We start from the raw sequence: 16791 nt of genomic DNA on the forward strand, positions 1-16791 counted from the left end.
CTGGGTATGGTGGCTCATGCCTGTAATCCTAGCACTTTGGGAGGCCGAGGTGGGTGGATCACCTGAGGTCGGGAGTTTGAGACCAGCCTGACCAGCATGGAGAAACCCCGTCTCTACTAAAAATACAAAAATCAGCCGGGCATGGTGGCACACGCCTGTAATCCCAGCTACTCGGGAGGCTGAGGCAGAAGAATCACTTGAACCCGGGAGATGGAAGTTGTGGTGAGCCAAGATTGCGCCAACTGCACTCGAGCCTGGGCAACAAGAGCGAAACTCCGTCTCAAAAAATAAAACAACAACAAAAAAAACAACAAAAAACAAGGGCAAGAGTGTACAATGATATACACATGTAAGGACAAATCAACAATTTTCTCTTAATTCTCAAAATTCTCCTAAGGGGAAGGGCAGGAACAGGATGGCGACTGGACAGAGGTTTGCCTTCTCTGGATAGATTTTATCATGTTTTGCTGATTTGAATCTGGAAACTAACAGGAAAGACAGAGGACAGTAGAACATGTTAAGCAACACTACAAAATTCAGACCATTGGAAATTCTAGAAGACAAAGAATCTAGGTATTACAAAAAATTACAAGAAATTAAAAAAAGGAAGAGATTAAGGGGAACCTATACATTAAAGGACACTTAAGTTTAACAGCCAATTACAGTACCTGGATTGGATCGAATTCAAATAATCTGTAAGAAAAAAAAATTAGGAGCCAGTGTAGGAAATCTGAACACTGGCTAGGTATGTGATGATGAAAGAATTACCGGGAATTTGTTTACCTATGATAATATGATTAAATATATACATATTTAATTCCAGCACTTTGGGAGGCCAAGGCGGGCGGATAACCTGCGGTCAGGAGTTCAAGACCAGCCTGGCCAACATGGTGAAACCCCGTTTCTACTAAAAATACAAAAATTAGCTGGGCGTGGTGGCGCGCGCCTGTAATCCCAGCTACTTGGAAGGCTGAGGTGGAAGAATCACTTGAATCTGGGAGGCAGAGGTTGCAGTGAGCCATGATAACGCCACTGCACTCCAGGCTGGGTGACACAGCGAGACTCCGTCTCAGAAAAAAAATAAAAATTTTTAAATTTTTAAATTAAAAAAAAATAAAAATTTTTAAATTTTTAAATTTAAAAAAAATAAAATACAAAATACAAAAATTAGCCAAGCGTGATGGCAGGTACTTGCATTCACAGCTATTCAGGCAGCTGAGGTAGAAGAATTGCTTGAACCCAGGTGGCAGAGGTTGCAGTGAGCCGAGACTGTGCCACTGCAATCCACCCTGGGCGACAGAGCAAAACTGTCTCTCAAAAAAAAAAAAAAAGAAAAGAAAAAAAGAAAATATTCCAGACCAAAAAAAATTGCATCTCTACTTAATGTGTACATTTTTCTTCTCATTATTACTCCTTAAATACAATATAACAGTTATTTATATGGTATTTACATTGTATGGGTATGTTAAGTAATCCAGAGATGACTTGTCCAACTCACAGCCATGAAGGCTTTGAATGTGGCCCAACACAAATTTGTAAACTTTCTTAAAACAATATGAGATTGTTTTGTTAATTTTTTTCTGAGACAGAGTCTCTCTCACTCTGTCGCCCAGGCTGGAGTGCAGTGGCATGATCTCAGCTCACTGCAACCTCCATCTCCCAGGTTCAAGCGACTCTCCTGCCTCAGCCTCTGAGGCTGGGATTGCAGGTGCGCACCACCACACTGGACTAATTTTTGTATTTTTAGAAGAGACGGGGTTTCACCATGTTGGTCAGGCTGGTCTCGAACTCCAGACCTCGTGATCCGCCCACCTTGGCCTCCCAAAGTGCTGGGCTTACAGGTGTGAGCCACCGTGTCCAGCCGGTAATTTTTTTTTAGCTCATAAGCTACTGTCAGTATTAGTGTTTTTTATGTGTGGCCCAAGACAATTCTTCCAATGTGGCCCATGGAAGCCAAAAGATTGGACACCCCAGACTTAAAGTACATGGGAGGATATAAATAGGTTATATACAAATATTCCACAATTTTATATCAGGGACTTGAGCATCCATAGATTCTGGTATCCATAAGAAGTCCTAGAACCAGTCCCCCACAGACGCTGAGGGACAAATATGAGTGCTCATTTGTATACAAATGTGTATACATGCACACATACATGTACACACATGATGTGTATACACACACATACACGTACATACATGTATGAATGAAATGATGTCTGATTAGCTTCAAAATAACAGAGGGGCACAGAGTTATAGATAGGAAAGATTAGTCATAAATTGGTAACTGTTGAAGCTAGTTTATGGGACACTGAAGTCAATTATAATATTTTATTTTTGTATATTTTTATATTTCCACAATAAAATATGTACAAGAAAGAGCTAGTAGTTACTCCTAGAACTAATAATATCCCTTCCCTAACCAGGAAAATAAGTGGCTATTCTGTCTTTATTGTCACATCTCATCATTTGGTTGTCTTACATAACAATCCTTTCCAAACTTGAGATCCCGCTCACAAATTACTAAATATGCTGACTTTCTTTGGTGCATGTTTTCTTCCACCAGGAGATCTGCCTTTCTAATATATGAGAATTACAAGTCACTCCTGCTGGGGATAATAAAAAAAAAAGGAAAGGGTGGGAACCAAGAAGTAAAACAAACGATAGAACATGCATAGTTTTTATAAAGAAGGTTTAGGAAAGAATAAAGGAAGTAAAGGAAAAGAGGCTCAGACCTTAGAAATAAACTCCTACATCCCTCAGTAGAGAGAGCTGAAAGTCGTATGTAACAGGCACTGAAAGCCTATGTTTTGACATGAATTTACTACAGGCAAAACCACCATCATATATCTATATGTAATATGGAAGGCTGGACTGTTAAGTGTCACGTATATACGGTCTCAATGGAGCCTCAGGAAGCTAATCAACAACCTCAAATCACAAAATCAGAAAAGTGTTGAACATTTAGAAGAATAGAAAGGAAAAAAATGCCTCTGAGTTGTGTATTATCTGTCAGTAGAGCAAAACAAATGTGTAAGCCCATTTTCTTTTTTTTTTTTTTTTTTTTTTTGAGACAGAGTCTCACTCTGTCGCCTAGGCCTGAGTGCAGTTGCACAATCTCGGCTCACTGCAACCTCCACCTCCCAGGTTGAAGCAATTCTCCTTCCTCAGCCTCCCAAGTAGCTGGGATTACAGATGCTTGCCACAATGCTCGGTTAATTTTGCATTTTTAGTAGAGACGGGGTTTCACCATGTTGGCCAGGCTGGTCTCAAACTCCTGACCTCAAGTGATCCACCCACCTCAGCCTCCCAAAGTGCTGGGATTACAGGTGTGAGCCACCGTGCCCGGCCTGTATTTTTTTTTCTTTTTTTCTTTTTGACAGAGTCTCGCTCTATCACCCAGGCTGGAGTGCAGTGGCGCTATCTTGGCTCACTGCAAACTCTGCCTCCCGGCTTCACGCCATTCTCCTGCCTCAGCCTCCTGAACAGCTGGGACTACAGGCATCCGCCACCATGCCCGGCTAATTTTTTGTATTTTTAGTAGAGATGGGGTTTCACCGTGTTAGCCAGGCTGGTCTCGATCTCCTGACCTCGTGATCCACCTGCCTCGGCCTCCCAAAGTGCTGGGATTACAGGCATGAGCCACCAGGACCGGCCATTTTTTTAATATAATAACGTCTCACTGAAATTAAAGTAATAGGGGAGAGTCTGAAGTTTTCACAGATAAAGAGATAGTGCTGTAACTCAAATTTACTACAAATTTAGTAACAGTAAATGTAAAATATGTATGTATTTATACAGTCTTTCGCAGACTTATGAATTATCTCAAATTCACTAATCCTATTTTTTAAACAAAGTTTTAAGTTTCAACCACTTGTATCACCAGAATTTTGAGACTTAACTCTCATGGTTAAGAGATTTCTGGCCGGGGGCGGTGGCTCACGCCTGTAATCCCAGCACTTTGGGAGGCAGAGGCAGGCGGATCATGAGGTCAGGAGATCGAGACCATCCTGGCTAACATGGTGAAACCCCGTCTCTACTAAAAAATTACAAAAAGTTAGCCGGGCGTGGTGGCAGGCACCTGTAGTCCCAGCTACTCGGGAAGCTGAGGCAGGAGAATGGTGTGAACCCGGGAGGCGCAGCTTGCAGTGAGCCGAAATCATGCCATTGCACTCCAGCCTGGGCAACAGAGCGAGACTCTGTCTCAAAAAAAAAAAAAATGAGATTTCCACACTGCGTTCACACCTGTAGTCCCAGCTACTCTGAAGGCTAAGGGGGGAGGACCACACAAGCCCAGGAGTTCCAGACTAGCCTTGCTCTATTTATAGGGCAAGAACCCACTGCTATAAAAAGAAAAAAAAAAAAGGAAGAGAATTCCGTAAATTACTTAGCTTCCTATATTCTGTCTCTTTAGTGAAACACTATGTCATTCAAGGCTAAAACTTATCTTTTTTTTTTTTTTTTTTTTTTTGAGACAGTCTCACTCCATCACCCAGGCTGGAGTGCAATGATGCAATCTTAGCTCACTGCAACCTCCACCTCCCAGGTTCAAGCAATTCTCCTGCCTTAGCCTCCCAAGTAGCTGGGATTACAGGCGCCTGCCACCACTCCCAGCTAATTTTTTTAATTTTAGTAGAGACGGGGTTTCGCCATGTTGGCCAGGCTGGTCTCCAACTCCTGACCTCAGGTGATCCACCCGCCTCGGCCTCTCAAAGTGTTGGGATTACAGGCATGAGCCACTGCGCTCGGCCTAAAACTTAAGTATTTTACCACTGTAAGTCACGAGTACTACTTCAGCATTACTTATACCCTACATAGAGGAGATGCTCAATAAATGATGATTTAGCAATTAATGAGAAAGCAGGTAATATATGTGCCAAGAAATTACTCTAAATATTATTATAAGTAGGTTTATGAGTATGGAAAAGACCCAACCTCAAGGAGCCTGTAATCTTTTCTTTTATGTCATACTGCAGTTTTCAATATGCCATAATTCTGGGAGACACTTTTTTCTTCAGAGTGAGGTCAAGGAACACAAAATAGTTATGGATGCTGTTTAACAATAGACATTTCTAAACTACTTGAGATTTTCTCTACACTTTTACAGAAATGAAAAAAATCTTCTCTCTAAAGATTATACGAACCGATCTATCCCCAGATATTTTTATGAAAGGGACAGTGATTACAGAGTAACAACACACTTAAATGGACATCAGTACTAAATATACTGTTTATTAATTGGCAAGAAATAGGATTACAGCATTAGTGGATCAAGGAAATAAAATAGAGAATATATATTTGAGTATTTGTAAGAGTTTATAAGAGTCAAGTAAATTAATTTTCAAAAATTCAGAATTTAATTCTATTTGGCTAAAACAAAAAACAAATCCGAGGTTCTCTCTACTTTCTCATCACCATCATTTGCCAAACATGGCACAGTTCGATTTCTTCACTAAATCCAGTACCTAATTCATGTTTTTCCCAACCTATCCACATTGTGCCATCAACTTCAGCATGTCTGTAGATTCTCTAGTGCAAACAGAAAGCAGCAAGGAGTTGTTTCAAAGGAAAGATAATAAGCTTTTTTTCAAGTTATCAAGCTTTCTTTTCAGTATGTTAAATGTGAAACAATAAGATACCCAAACGGAAATATTCTGTAGATGTACACAGAGAATTTGAAATCAACAAAATGGTTAAGGAGATGACAATTTGATGACCATAAATACAGAAGTGATTAATGAAACTAGGTGTGATCTCAGGAAAAGGTAATTTAGAGAAAGAATAAGCTAAATGCTTATTTTGACCTTCTATGGTGTTATGCCTAACCCAAGATCATTTTGTTTCTGTCATCTTGCTCCAAGCTGACAAGTATTACTGGATAAAGTTATGGAATCCTTCAAAGTGAGTTCACTACAAGTTCATATCATTTTAATTTTGACTGAATACTACTTCTAAGCAATCCTTTATTCTCTTATTGTTGATTCATTAGAGTGCAATGATTTCCAACTTAAGAGCCTTCAGCCTCCTGGGAAACTGTAGAATTAGTTACCTTAATGGGTACCTACAGCAACGCATTATAAACACTATTTCTCACATATCAATGTTGTGGTTAATAAAACACAAAGTCATCTAAGAATAGTAGCTTCTTTCTAATATGCATTTTCTCAATTGAATACTAAAATCATAACTACAACCATGGGTGGTCCACAAATTGTTTCAAAGTTAAACAGGTTGTCATCTTCAAAATACTGGTAACCACTGCCTCAAAGTATTCCCCACAGCACTTAAACATTCCTTCCACATTCTAAGCTTCCAATTATCCCCCGCCCTTTCCCACTACTGCTTTCATTTTCCTAAGAAAATCAAACACATCCCCATATGTTCTCTCATCTACCTCAATCCATCTGAATTTATTCTTTCTCCTCTACCTCTATAAATATTTGATGATTTAGCAATTACTAGTGTCTCTCTTCCTTTTTAGGAATAATTCAACAACACATACACCTGATCCTATCTCTAACCTGGCCCCCAACCCAATCCATCAAACAGGTTTAGTCTCTCCTTCACAAGTTTCTTTCTTTCTACCTAAAAACATTATCAGAGCTCACCTATATGGAAAAAACTTTAGGCAATTCTGTTCTATGTCCTAACTACTATTCTCTCTTCTCGTTTTGCTGTCAAGTTCTCAAGGTTTGCAAACTACAGCCTGAGCCAGCCACCTGTTTTTGTAAGTAGGGCTTTATTGAGAACAGCCACCCCCATTTCTATAGGTATTATTTAAGGCTGGTTTCCCACAAGGGCCAAGTTGAGTGGTTAAGATAGCATACGGCTTGGAATCCTAAAATATTTTCTATCTGGCTTCTTAAAAAAACATTTGCCAATCCCAGGGGCTCCAAGCACCATCTACATTCAATGTCATCATTTCTGGGGAAGCAGCCTGCCATTAAAAATTTTGGAGCAGCAATAAAGTACTATGAGTAAAAGAGCATTTCAATACCAGTTTTAACAACAGTGTATAGGGTAGATATAAAAGAAGACTACCTAGGAAACTAGTGCAAGAGACTGAGCATTAGGCATAAAGGGAGGGAAATGAAAAGAAGGAACTTCTTGAAGGCATAAGCATTAAGACTAGATGACTACATGTCACAAAGACAAAACTAACACCAAAATTTTAATCCTTGACGATGTAGCTCTCAGAATTTGCATTCTCTCCTATAACCTGCCCTAGACTTACAGCTCTTCATATTTTCCTGTCTTTCTGACTATGGAGTACCTAAAATCCTAATCCTAACACTAATTCCATATATTCTGTGTGCCAGACATTCCCTATGCTTGCCATCTAACTCCTGGGTAAGCAAATCCCATAGCAACAGACAGTCCCAACAGAGTTTGCTGAATGAGTGCACAGGGCTAATGCCAGAGGTGGATGGAGTACTCACCTGTGGTACCAAGCAGAGAGAGAGGGGGGAAGTAAGATTTCAGGTCCAGAACTGGCTCTAGCCAAACAGGAAGAAGCAGCTATGAATCTGCTTACAGCAGAAGCAGAGTGTCTTTGGTATTCTGACATACTCTTTCTGATGTTCAGACAAACCACCATTAGAGTAGCCACTGGTAAGACAGTCGCATGAGAAACAAGCCAAAAAACAAGACCAAAAAGTGAGGAATTAAATGGAGTAGACCCTATTGGTCTTTTCTCTAGGAAAAGCAGTCCTCCTTATGAAAGATGATACTACTTTCAAAATGGCCAATATGATACTAACCTTCAGTAACAGAGTTTTCACATCCCACAAGGTTGAGAAGGATATCATCATCTTTATCATCTACTTCACATCCCAGTAGCATCCAGCTTTCCACATTATCACCTTCTGAAATGGTGCTCTCTTCCTCTTCACTTGAACTGACCTCTATAATCATGACCTCTCGGATTACACCTGATCTCTCTTCAGATTTAGGCTTCTCGATATCACTCTTGCATTTCTTATCAACCAGCTCATTAGACTGAAGAGAAGAAGACAGACCATGGGCATTTTCTTGTGCTTGAACTCTAACATTCTTTCCTTTACATCTATAAATACTGTCTTCATCAGACAAAGTGATGACCTCTGACCCATCTGACAGCTGGATGACCTCACTATCTGAAAGGACGATTAGCTTCTTCTGATTTGGTTTACTACTCGAAGATTCCGAATTCCCAGAGTTCTTTTCTTCATGTTCTTCCTTCCTGATGACATCATCAAGATCTTGGGCATAATGAATTTGGCTATAGAGTTGAAATTCCACCTCACTATCAACACTCAGTTCACTAGATGACTCATCTCGATAAAGATCATCTTCGTATGCTTCTATAGTCTCATAGCCACCAAACATCATAAAAAGTCAGTAACCTTGAAGCTGCAAAAGAGAAAGTTGTACACAGAATATACTTTAAAAGTTCAAATCATGCCAGTTTAAGTAACAATATCACCTGTTAGTGACAACTGCTAATATGAAGGCCATCACTATTCTCAGACATATTAAAATACCTTTTTTTCCAAGGATTTCTAAGTCCTGTTAGGAGCCACTCCTGTAAGTCCCACCACTCCCCAACGAGAATTACTACTGACAAATTGAGTTATAGTTATTGATGGAAACACAGTCAACATTCTAAGAAATGCTTTGTTCGGTGATTTCATCGTGCAAACTTCATAGGATGATTTTCACAAACTAGATAGTGTAGTCAACTACACAACTAGCCTACATGGTATGGTCTATTGCTCCTAGGATACAAACCAATACAGCATGTAATGGTACCGAATACTGTAAGTAACTGTTAACACAATGGTTTTTGTGTATCTAAACATAAAAAAGATATAGCAAAAACGTATACAAATCCTATGGGACCACAGTCATACCGTCTGTCTTTAACCAAAATGCTATTATGCAGCACATGATATGTAAGATTTCACAGGTATATTGTCAATGAAAAACAAATTGAGATCTACTGCAGGAGACAAAATCCTTGCTTTCCAAAATGTTAAAACAAAAAGCAGCTCTCACTATCCTATCCATTCTTCATCTTTTCCTTGGTTCTGGTTCTATAGCTCATATTTTCAAGCATATACAGGAATATTACTTCAATTATGACTAAAATCTATAACAGGAAACAATTTTGTTTACTGTTTGGGTGTAAATGTATATTCTCAATTAGCAAATTAATCTCACAGCCCTCTGATCGTTGGCCAAAAGAATAAATAAAAATGCCTGAGCTGGCAGTGACTCATGCCTGTAATCCCAACACTTTGGGAGGCCAAGGCAGGAGGATCACGTTGAGGTTAGAAGTTTGAGAACAGCCTGGGCAACACAGTAAGACCCCATCTCCATAAAAATTAAAACTAAAAACTTAGCCAGGCGTGGCAGTGCAAACCTGTAGTCCCAGTTACTCAGGAGGTTGAGGTGGGAGAACCGCTTGAGCTCAGGAGTTCAAAGTTACAGTGAGCTATGCTCATACCACTGTACTCCAGCCTGGGTGACAAAGCAAGAACCCAACTCAAAAATAAAACAAGGGTGGGCCAGTGCGGTGGCTCACACCTGTAATCCCAGAACTTTGGAAGGCCAAGGCAGGTGGATCACTTGAGGTCAGGAGTTCGAGACCAGCCTAGCCAAGATGGTGAAACTATATATCTGCCAAAGATACAGAAATTAGCTGGGTGTGGTGGTGTGCGCCTATAATCCCAGCTACTCAGGAGGCGGAGGCACAAGAATAGCTTGAACCTGGGAGGCACAGGCTGCAGTGAGTCGAGATCATGCCACTGCACTTCACCATGGGCAACAGAGCAGACTGTCTAAAAACTCTGTACTAGTTACAAAAATGTATATTTTTACAATGTATATTTATAACGTATAAATACAAACTTAATAATGACCCAATATTGGGACAAAACTCCCAGCTTTGGGAATAAATGTGTAAAGTGAAACACTTTACTTTCTACTGTGAGCTTATTAAATCCTCCTCAGCCTTCACCTTTTCAACTCGGCTCAAAATCACTTGCAACTAGGCCAAATTAAGAGCCCCTTTTATGGGCTTCCATAAATACTTTACATGTCAAAACACTCATCACATTTCTAATTACTTATTCAATATAAATTTCCAAGAAACACAGATCGCAAACCCCAGGAGGGCAGGAACTATATGCACTCTGCTAAACAATGAATCACCAAAGCCAAACAGGGTAACTGGTATTTTCGGGGTCAGCTACAAATGTTTGTTGAATTCATAAATGAAAAAATGAACTACACCATCGGGCATTTGTTCTTCAGCCCTGATAAATCTAGTATGTGCTTAAAATACAAAAATTATGAGATGAATTTCTCTGTTGTCTTTCAACTACTCCAAAGTCTTAAATTCTAGCATCAGCAACCAAAACTCTATACAGTAGATGTTTCCATTAGGTACTGATGGGCTACTGATTAAAATGAGAGCCCTGAAAAAATAAGTGTGTGTCCAAAATCAGGGACAGCCTAAAAAGCAATAATGATACCTATTTATTCTCTCTTCCACTAACAGCTGTACACATAAAATAAAAAAGTTGTTTTCTTAGTGTCCCAAATTTCTGCCCAAAAATACCAGGGTGTTGTGATGGTAGTTCTGGTAATAGAACCACCTTAATCCCAAAAACCAAATGGACAAGAGCCAAAAATGTACTACATTCCTACTGGAGTTGTTTTCCAGAAATAAATAAACCCACCTGTAATGCTTTTCTTCTAAAGGGTATCATATACCTGTGCCCTTGTTGTACTGTCCTTCAGGTGGCTATGCTGTTATTGTCACACAAATTGAATGTGGCTGTCTGAATAATGCTCATAGCATTTATCAGTTTATATTGGATTGTTAGCCTCAGAGGAATTCAAATAAAAGATGAATCCTTTCCTTTTTATTTAATAGGTAAATTAATTCTAAAAGAAGTCAAAGGAATTATGTTTCTTTCAAAATCCTCACTGGATCCATCCTGAGGATCCAGTGTGGACTTAAGATAAAACATAATTCCAGTGCAGCACAGAAAAAATTAAAGAGCCAAATTACAGAGTTACAAGTTTGTACTACTCTTGGAGCCATCCCAAAGGAAAGGGATTAAGAATAGAGCCATAGGCACAACTGTGAATGTATGCCAAAAATAAACTACAGAACCATAATAAAAACTGACTTCCTTGGGTCGAAGGATTTATCTCTTTCCCTGAAATGTAGAAAAATGAATTTAGCAATTTAGCCCCTATGGCCTTTAAGAGGATTTGGTACCATCTGTACTTGAAAATTGTGCTGGGCATAACGTGCTCTCTTATTTAGGTAGCTTATGTATGCCAGGGTTAAGGTCTGCCTGAGGTTGTTTTCGTTTATGTTACTGCTTTAATTACGTTTAGATGAATTTAATTTACCCTTTTAAAAAGTGTCTCAGAGGACAATATATGTTTTACACACACACCCTTGACTCAGAAGGCTTTCTCAGCTTTTTGATCCCTGTACATGATTTCCAAGTATACTAACTAGGTAACAAAATCAGATTATCTCATACAGACTCCTCAATCTTCCCATCAGGAAAACTGAAGTACAAAGAGATAGGAAGCCTATTCAAGGTTATGCAGCTGGTTAAGAACACGGCTAGAAGTGATTCACATTTCTGTGATTCTCAGCCAACTGTTCACTAAAATTTTTAAGCAAATTTCTTTTTTTCCCCCTCAAGACGGAGTCTTGTTCTGTCCCCCAGGCAGGAGTGCAATGGCGCAATCTCGGCTCACTGCAACCTCCTCCTCCTGGGTTCAAGAAATTCTCCTGCCTCTGCCTCCCAAGTAGGTGGGATTACAGGCACGCACCACCACGCCTGGGTAATTTTTGTATTCTTAGTAAAGACGGGTTTCACCATGTTGGCCAGGCTGGTCTCGAACTCCTGACCTCGTGATCCACCCCACTCGGCCTCCCAAAGTGCTTGGATTACAGGCGTGAGCCACCGCACATGGCCCAAAATAAAATTTTCAAATAAGTTAACTTCAAATTAAGATTTTTTTAAAAAAACCCTTCCTTCATTGCAATATTTGCATTGGTTCTAACACCTAAATTTACCTTACAAATATCCACTTTACGACCCAGCAGAGTTTAAAAACTAAATGAGACACTTTAGGTGTAAGGAAAACACACATTTGTCAGTTTGCCATTCAAGAATCTCCCAAGTTGGTACTCAAAGACTATCAAACCCATGACCAGAAAAGACATTTCCTATATAAGATCTTAAAATATCATGGAAATGAAACTTATCTAAGAATCAAAATACATTAACAAATATAAAACAGCTATACAATAACTGCAAAGGCTATTACCATTCAAAAGAGGGAGCAGTATTCATTGACTGAATTGTTTTAAACTAGACAACTTAAGGCTTATTTAAGCTTTCAGCGTTTACTTAATACAATCTTTAATCAATCCTTCTGCTCTCACAGTCTACCTACTGGTCATTCTGAGCTTTTGCTCTTATTTACTTCCAAAACATCTTTAGCCTCCCTAGATGTTCCTTCTTGATGACATAGGCATCCATCTCCAGCCGATTTAAATCAAATCCACAGCCTCATTTTCAGTCCAATTTTCACTGGAATGTGATGAATACACTTCACTTTCAACGTAAAATTTTTCTTACTCTTAGTGAGCTGCCCTGACAGGGCAGTTGAAACACAATTGACTAAAGGGTTAAAATGTCTGTCCATTTTTCAAATGCGATGGCCACTCTGAATCAAATCTGATTGGGGTGGAGAATCCAAATGTGTGAAACAAAGGTCACAAAAGACAAATAGAGCACAGTATTTCGGTGGGAAAAAAAATAAGCTAAATTTAGTCACATAAGTCCCAGATGTTCTTGGGATAGATACATGATTATTATGAGAACTAATCCTATCCGGAAACATTTCCTTCACCTTTCCCTTAGCCCTTTTCCTTCGGTCATGCAGTCTCTTACCCTGGTAACTATCATTAAGATCCTTCCTGAGTTTATTCCCCATCCTCAGATTCTCTTGAAAGCATAATGCTTTCCTAAGTATACACACAATCCATTTAAAAGTCTTTCTATGCAACAGCCTAACTACTCAAACACGAAGTCATTTCTCTAACGGTCCTAGAAAAAATTTTAAAGAGAAAAAGAAAACCACAAAGTCAAGAGCTTCTGAGGGGACCTGAAAAGTCATTAAATTGAACGCTCTCGTTTTATAGTTGGAGAAACGAGCTCAGCTAAACTTACTCACTGAGCTAAAAAGGCCCTACTAATGGAGCCTCTAATTCAACTGTGTCATCTGAAATAATCTTAAAATCAGCTTCAATAAGAGCTTTCTGGAATCGCCAGCGAGTCCGTGGGGGAGCCACGGCTAGAACCCAGGCCTCCTGATTCCCAGCCACAGCTTTTCCACCGAAATGGCAGCTCTTCCCAAAAGTTGAAGGCAACTGTCCGCTCACAGGATGGGAGGGATAAAGGGCGCCTTAGTAAACACAGTCCAAGTCTGCTCGTTTTACATGAGGAAAGGGACACGGCTCCCGAAATTTTGGATTCTACGGCTGCAGCTGCTGCTTCTGACAGCAGAGGCGGGAGGTGGCTCAGGACTACTCGGTCCTCAAAGACTGGACTCTCGGCGCGCCGGGACCTCCGCGCTTCACTGACTGGCTTCCCTACAAGACTGGGGGCCTTGCGTGGAGATAAAAAGGGCAGACACGCCACCTCACCGAGGCCCTGGACGCCCAGCCGCTCTAGAATCATGGCCTTAGCCCTTGGGGAGCCAGGGAGACGCGGACCTCCGAGTCCCGCAGCCCGGCCGCGTGGGGCGGCGCGCAGCTGAGGGACCAGGAGCTGCGCCCTGCCACGAGTGAGGCACGGACGGGAGACATCGAGGCCGGCGAGGGGGCACGCGCTAGTTCCACAGCCCGGCGGGCTAGACGGAGGGTAGGCAGGGGTCCCGGGCCGTGGGCGGCGGGGGTCCGTCAAACACATACTCACTGCCGCAGCTGCGAACAGGAAGCACCAACCGGGAACCAAAACGCGTAGAGGGACGGGGAGGGGCGAGGACAAATGAGGTAAGGAGGCCGCGTCCGCGCAGACCCGAGAGGGAAGGCACTTCCGGGGACAACACAGCTCAAGTCGTCGCCTTTCCGTCCCTGCCCACCTGCCGCGCCTGGTGTGCGCATGCGTACTGGATGCGAACCTTTCTCTGCCCCGCCCATAGTTATTAGGTTTGCCTTCCTTGCTTTCCCCCTTCTCCTTCCCATCTTCTCTTGAAGCTACCTAGGCTGCATCTATTATTTGAATGACTCGTACGAAGGAGATGTTATTTACGGGGCAAAAGCCGGGGAGTTCGTGCCCTCTACTCCCGCGAGGAAAACTACAACTCCCATGAGGACACGGGAGAGATTGAGGCCGGGCTCCGCCTCCTTCTCCCTGGCGCTCGGTGGACGCCTTCCCAGTGCCACGTGGCGCGAGAGCCTAGCTGATCGTGTGCATGACGAGGGTCAGCGTGGCTGGCTGCTTGGCCCGCAGACCTGGGCGGCGGGAAACGCCTACTTGAGCGCGCATGGCTTCAAGCTTCTCCCTTGCGCTAATGATCTTAGGCTGATCGCTTTTTCTTTTAGGCTGAACACAGTTCACACTGGGCGCTTCCAACTCTCTGGAATTCTAGGCAACAGATTAACACTTTGTGAATCTCGAAGAGCTGCACTCCTGCTAAATATTGGAGTTAATGCTGATCCTTTGGAAGTCTCTGAAGGTTGCAAGATTGTGCTGGGAGCCTCTGGCTTCATTTGCCCTTCTCACACCTTATTTTAATACCAGGTAAACCCATCTGTAGAACTTTAGAAATAACTGTCGACCTAAAGGAAAAACTGAGACAAAGTTAATATAAGTGGAGAATTTATTTGGGCCAAGTTTGATGAGTGCAACCTGGGATCATCAATTCAAGTTGCCCTTAATATGTGATCCGATAAGCAGCAGTTTCAAGTGAGTTCTTTGTCTTGTGAAGCTCGAGGCTTAAAGGTATCGATCCTCCCACCTCTGTCTCCCAAAGCACTGGGATTACAGGCATGAGCCATTACACTTCTTGTAGCAGCAACGAGTGAATTTTTTTCTTTCTTTATGGTTTTTGTTGTTGTTGTTGTTTTGAGACGGAGTTTCGCTGTTGTTGCCCAGGCTGGAGTGCAATGGCACGATCTTGGCTCACTGCAACCTCCACCTCCCGGATTCAAGCCATTCTCCTGCTTCAGCCTCCGAAGTACTGGGATTACAGGCGCCTGCCACCACTCCCAGCTAATTTTTGTATTTTTAGTAGAGTCGGGGTTTCACCATGTTGGCCAGGCTGGTCTTGAACTCCTGGCCTCGACCTCCCAAAGTGCTGGGATTAGAGGCGTGACCCACCGCGCCCGGCCACGAGTGAATTTTTAAAGGACAAAAGAAGAGACTTTTGCTAAACTGTATACCAAGAATTTACACTAAAATAACATAAGCTATCCATTGGCTACACATTGTTCTTTCTATCACAAATTTTAGGAACACGAAGATAAAGGATGATGCAGGTACAGGGAAGAAAAGAACAAAATGCCTTTAAACAATTGCCACACACCCCTACCCACCCCCACCCCCACTACCACCTACATGGGATGGTGCTAACTGAAGTACCATACTCAGGTCCCTCTGGGCCTGATAAAGTTTGAATGCCTGCCTGGCTGATGGGGTAGCTGTCACCTGTTTGGGAGCCCAAAGTGGGAGGATCGCTTAAGGCCGAGAATTCGAAACCAGCCGGGGCAATATAGCAAGAGGCTGTCTCTACAAAAAAATTTAAAAATTAACTGGGCGACTGGGCGCAGTGGCTCACGCCTGTAATCCCAACACTTTGGGAGGCCGAGGCGGGCAGATCACCTGAGGTCAGGAGTTGGAGACCAGCGTGACCAACATGGCGAAACCCCATCCCTAGTAAAAATACAAAATTAGCCAGGCGTGATGGCGCATTCCTGTAATCCTTGCCACTCGTGAGGTTAAGGCGGGAGAATCGCTTGAACCTGGGAGGCGGAGGTTGCAGTGAGCCGAGATCGCGCCATTGTACTCTACCCTGGGCAGCCAGAGAGAAACTCCATGTCAAAAAAGAAATAATAGTAACAGGGCGTGGTGGCCCACGCCTGGTGTCCTAGCTGTTCCTGGCTGAGGTTTGAGCTGAGGAGGTCTAGGCTGCATTGAGCCGAGATCGCACCATTGCACTCCAGAATGAGACTGTCTGAACAAAAATGTTTAAAGCTCAAGCAAGGTGCCTCGTGGCTGTAATCCCAGCAGTTTGGAAGGTTGAGGCAGGTGGATCGCTTGAGCTCAGGAGTTGGAAACCAGTCTGGGCAACATAAGGAGACCCCGTCTATATTTAAAATAAGATCCTTTTTTTAATTAAAAAATTATATAAAAATAAATCTAAAAAACAAATCTTTTATAAAAATAAAAATAAAGAAATTTTAAATAGTAAAAATTAGCCAGGCATGGTGGCACACAACTGTATTCCTAGCTACTAAGGAGGCCAAGGTGAGAAGATTGCTTGAGCCTGAGAGTTCAGGGTCATAGTGAGCTGTGATCACACCACTGCACTCCAGCCTGGATGAGAGACCCCATATCTTTAATTTTTAAAAAAATTATTTTTGCATACCTTTAACGTAACTTAGACTGCTCTGAACTATTTTTCTCCTCTCATAATGAAACACTGCCAATTCATTGGCCGATTTCAATTCTCCTCAAGACAAGTGTGAGTTTGATTGTTTTCACC

General features: G+C 41.8%; 1 protein-coding gene across 6 annotated transcripts in view; it reads right to left on the reverse strand.

The window, feature by feature from the left end:
• Positions 1 to 14164, reverse strand: part of ZCCHC7 (zinc finger CCHC-type containing 7) — a 241924-nt gene extending 227760 nt beyond the window's left edge. The window contains exons 1-2 of one of the 6 annotated variants that reach the window (XM_055293682.2): positions 13997 to 14164; positions 7761 to 8391 (exon numbers count right to left, since the gene is read on the reverse strand). In XM_055293682.2, the coding sequence (XP_055149657.1) occupies positions 7761 to 8370 (610 nt within the window). In that variant the 5' untranslated portion in view covers positions 8371 to 8391; positions 13997 to 14164. Of the gene's footprint in view, positions 1 to 7760; positions 8392 to 12345 lie in introns of all 6 variants that reach the window. The other 5 variants (XM_055293681.2, XM_055293683.2, XM_063609022.1 and 2 more) reach the window with 5 other exon arrangements.
• Between the last annotated feature and the right edge of the window lie 2627 nt (positions 14165 to 16791).

Source organism: Symphalangus syndactylus, chromosome 9 (assembly GCF_028878055.3).
Source record: "Symphalangus syndactylus isolate Jambi chromosome 9, NHGRI_mSymSyn1-v2.1_pri, whole genome shotgun sequence".
Classification (NCBI taxonomy): Eukaryota; Metazoa; Chordata; class Mammalia; order Primates; family Hylobatidae; genus Symphalangus; species Symphalangus syndactylus.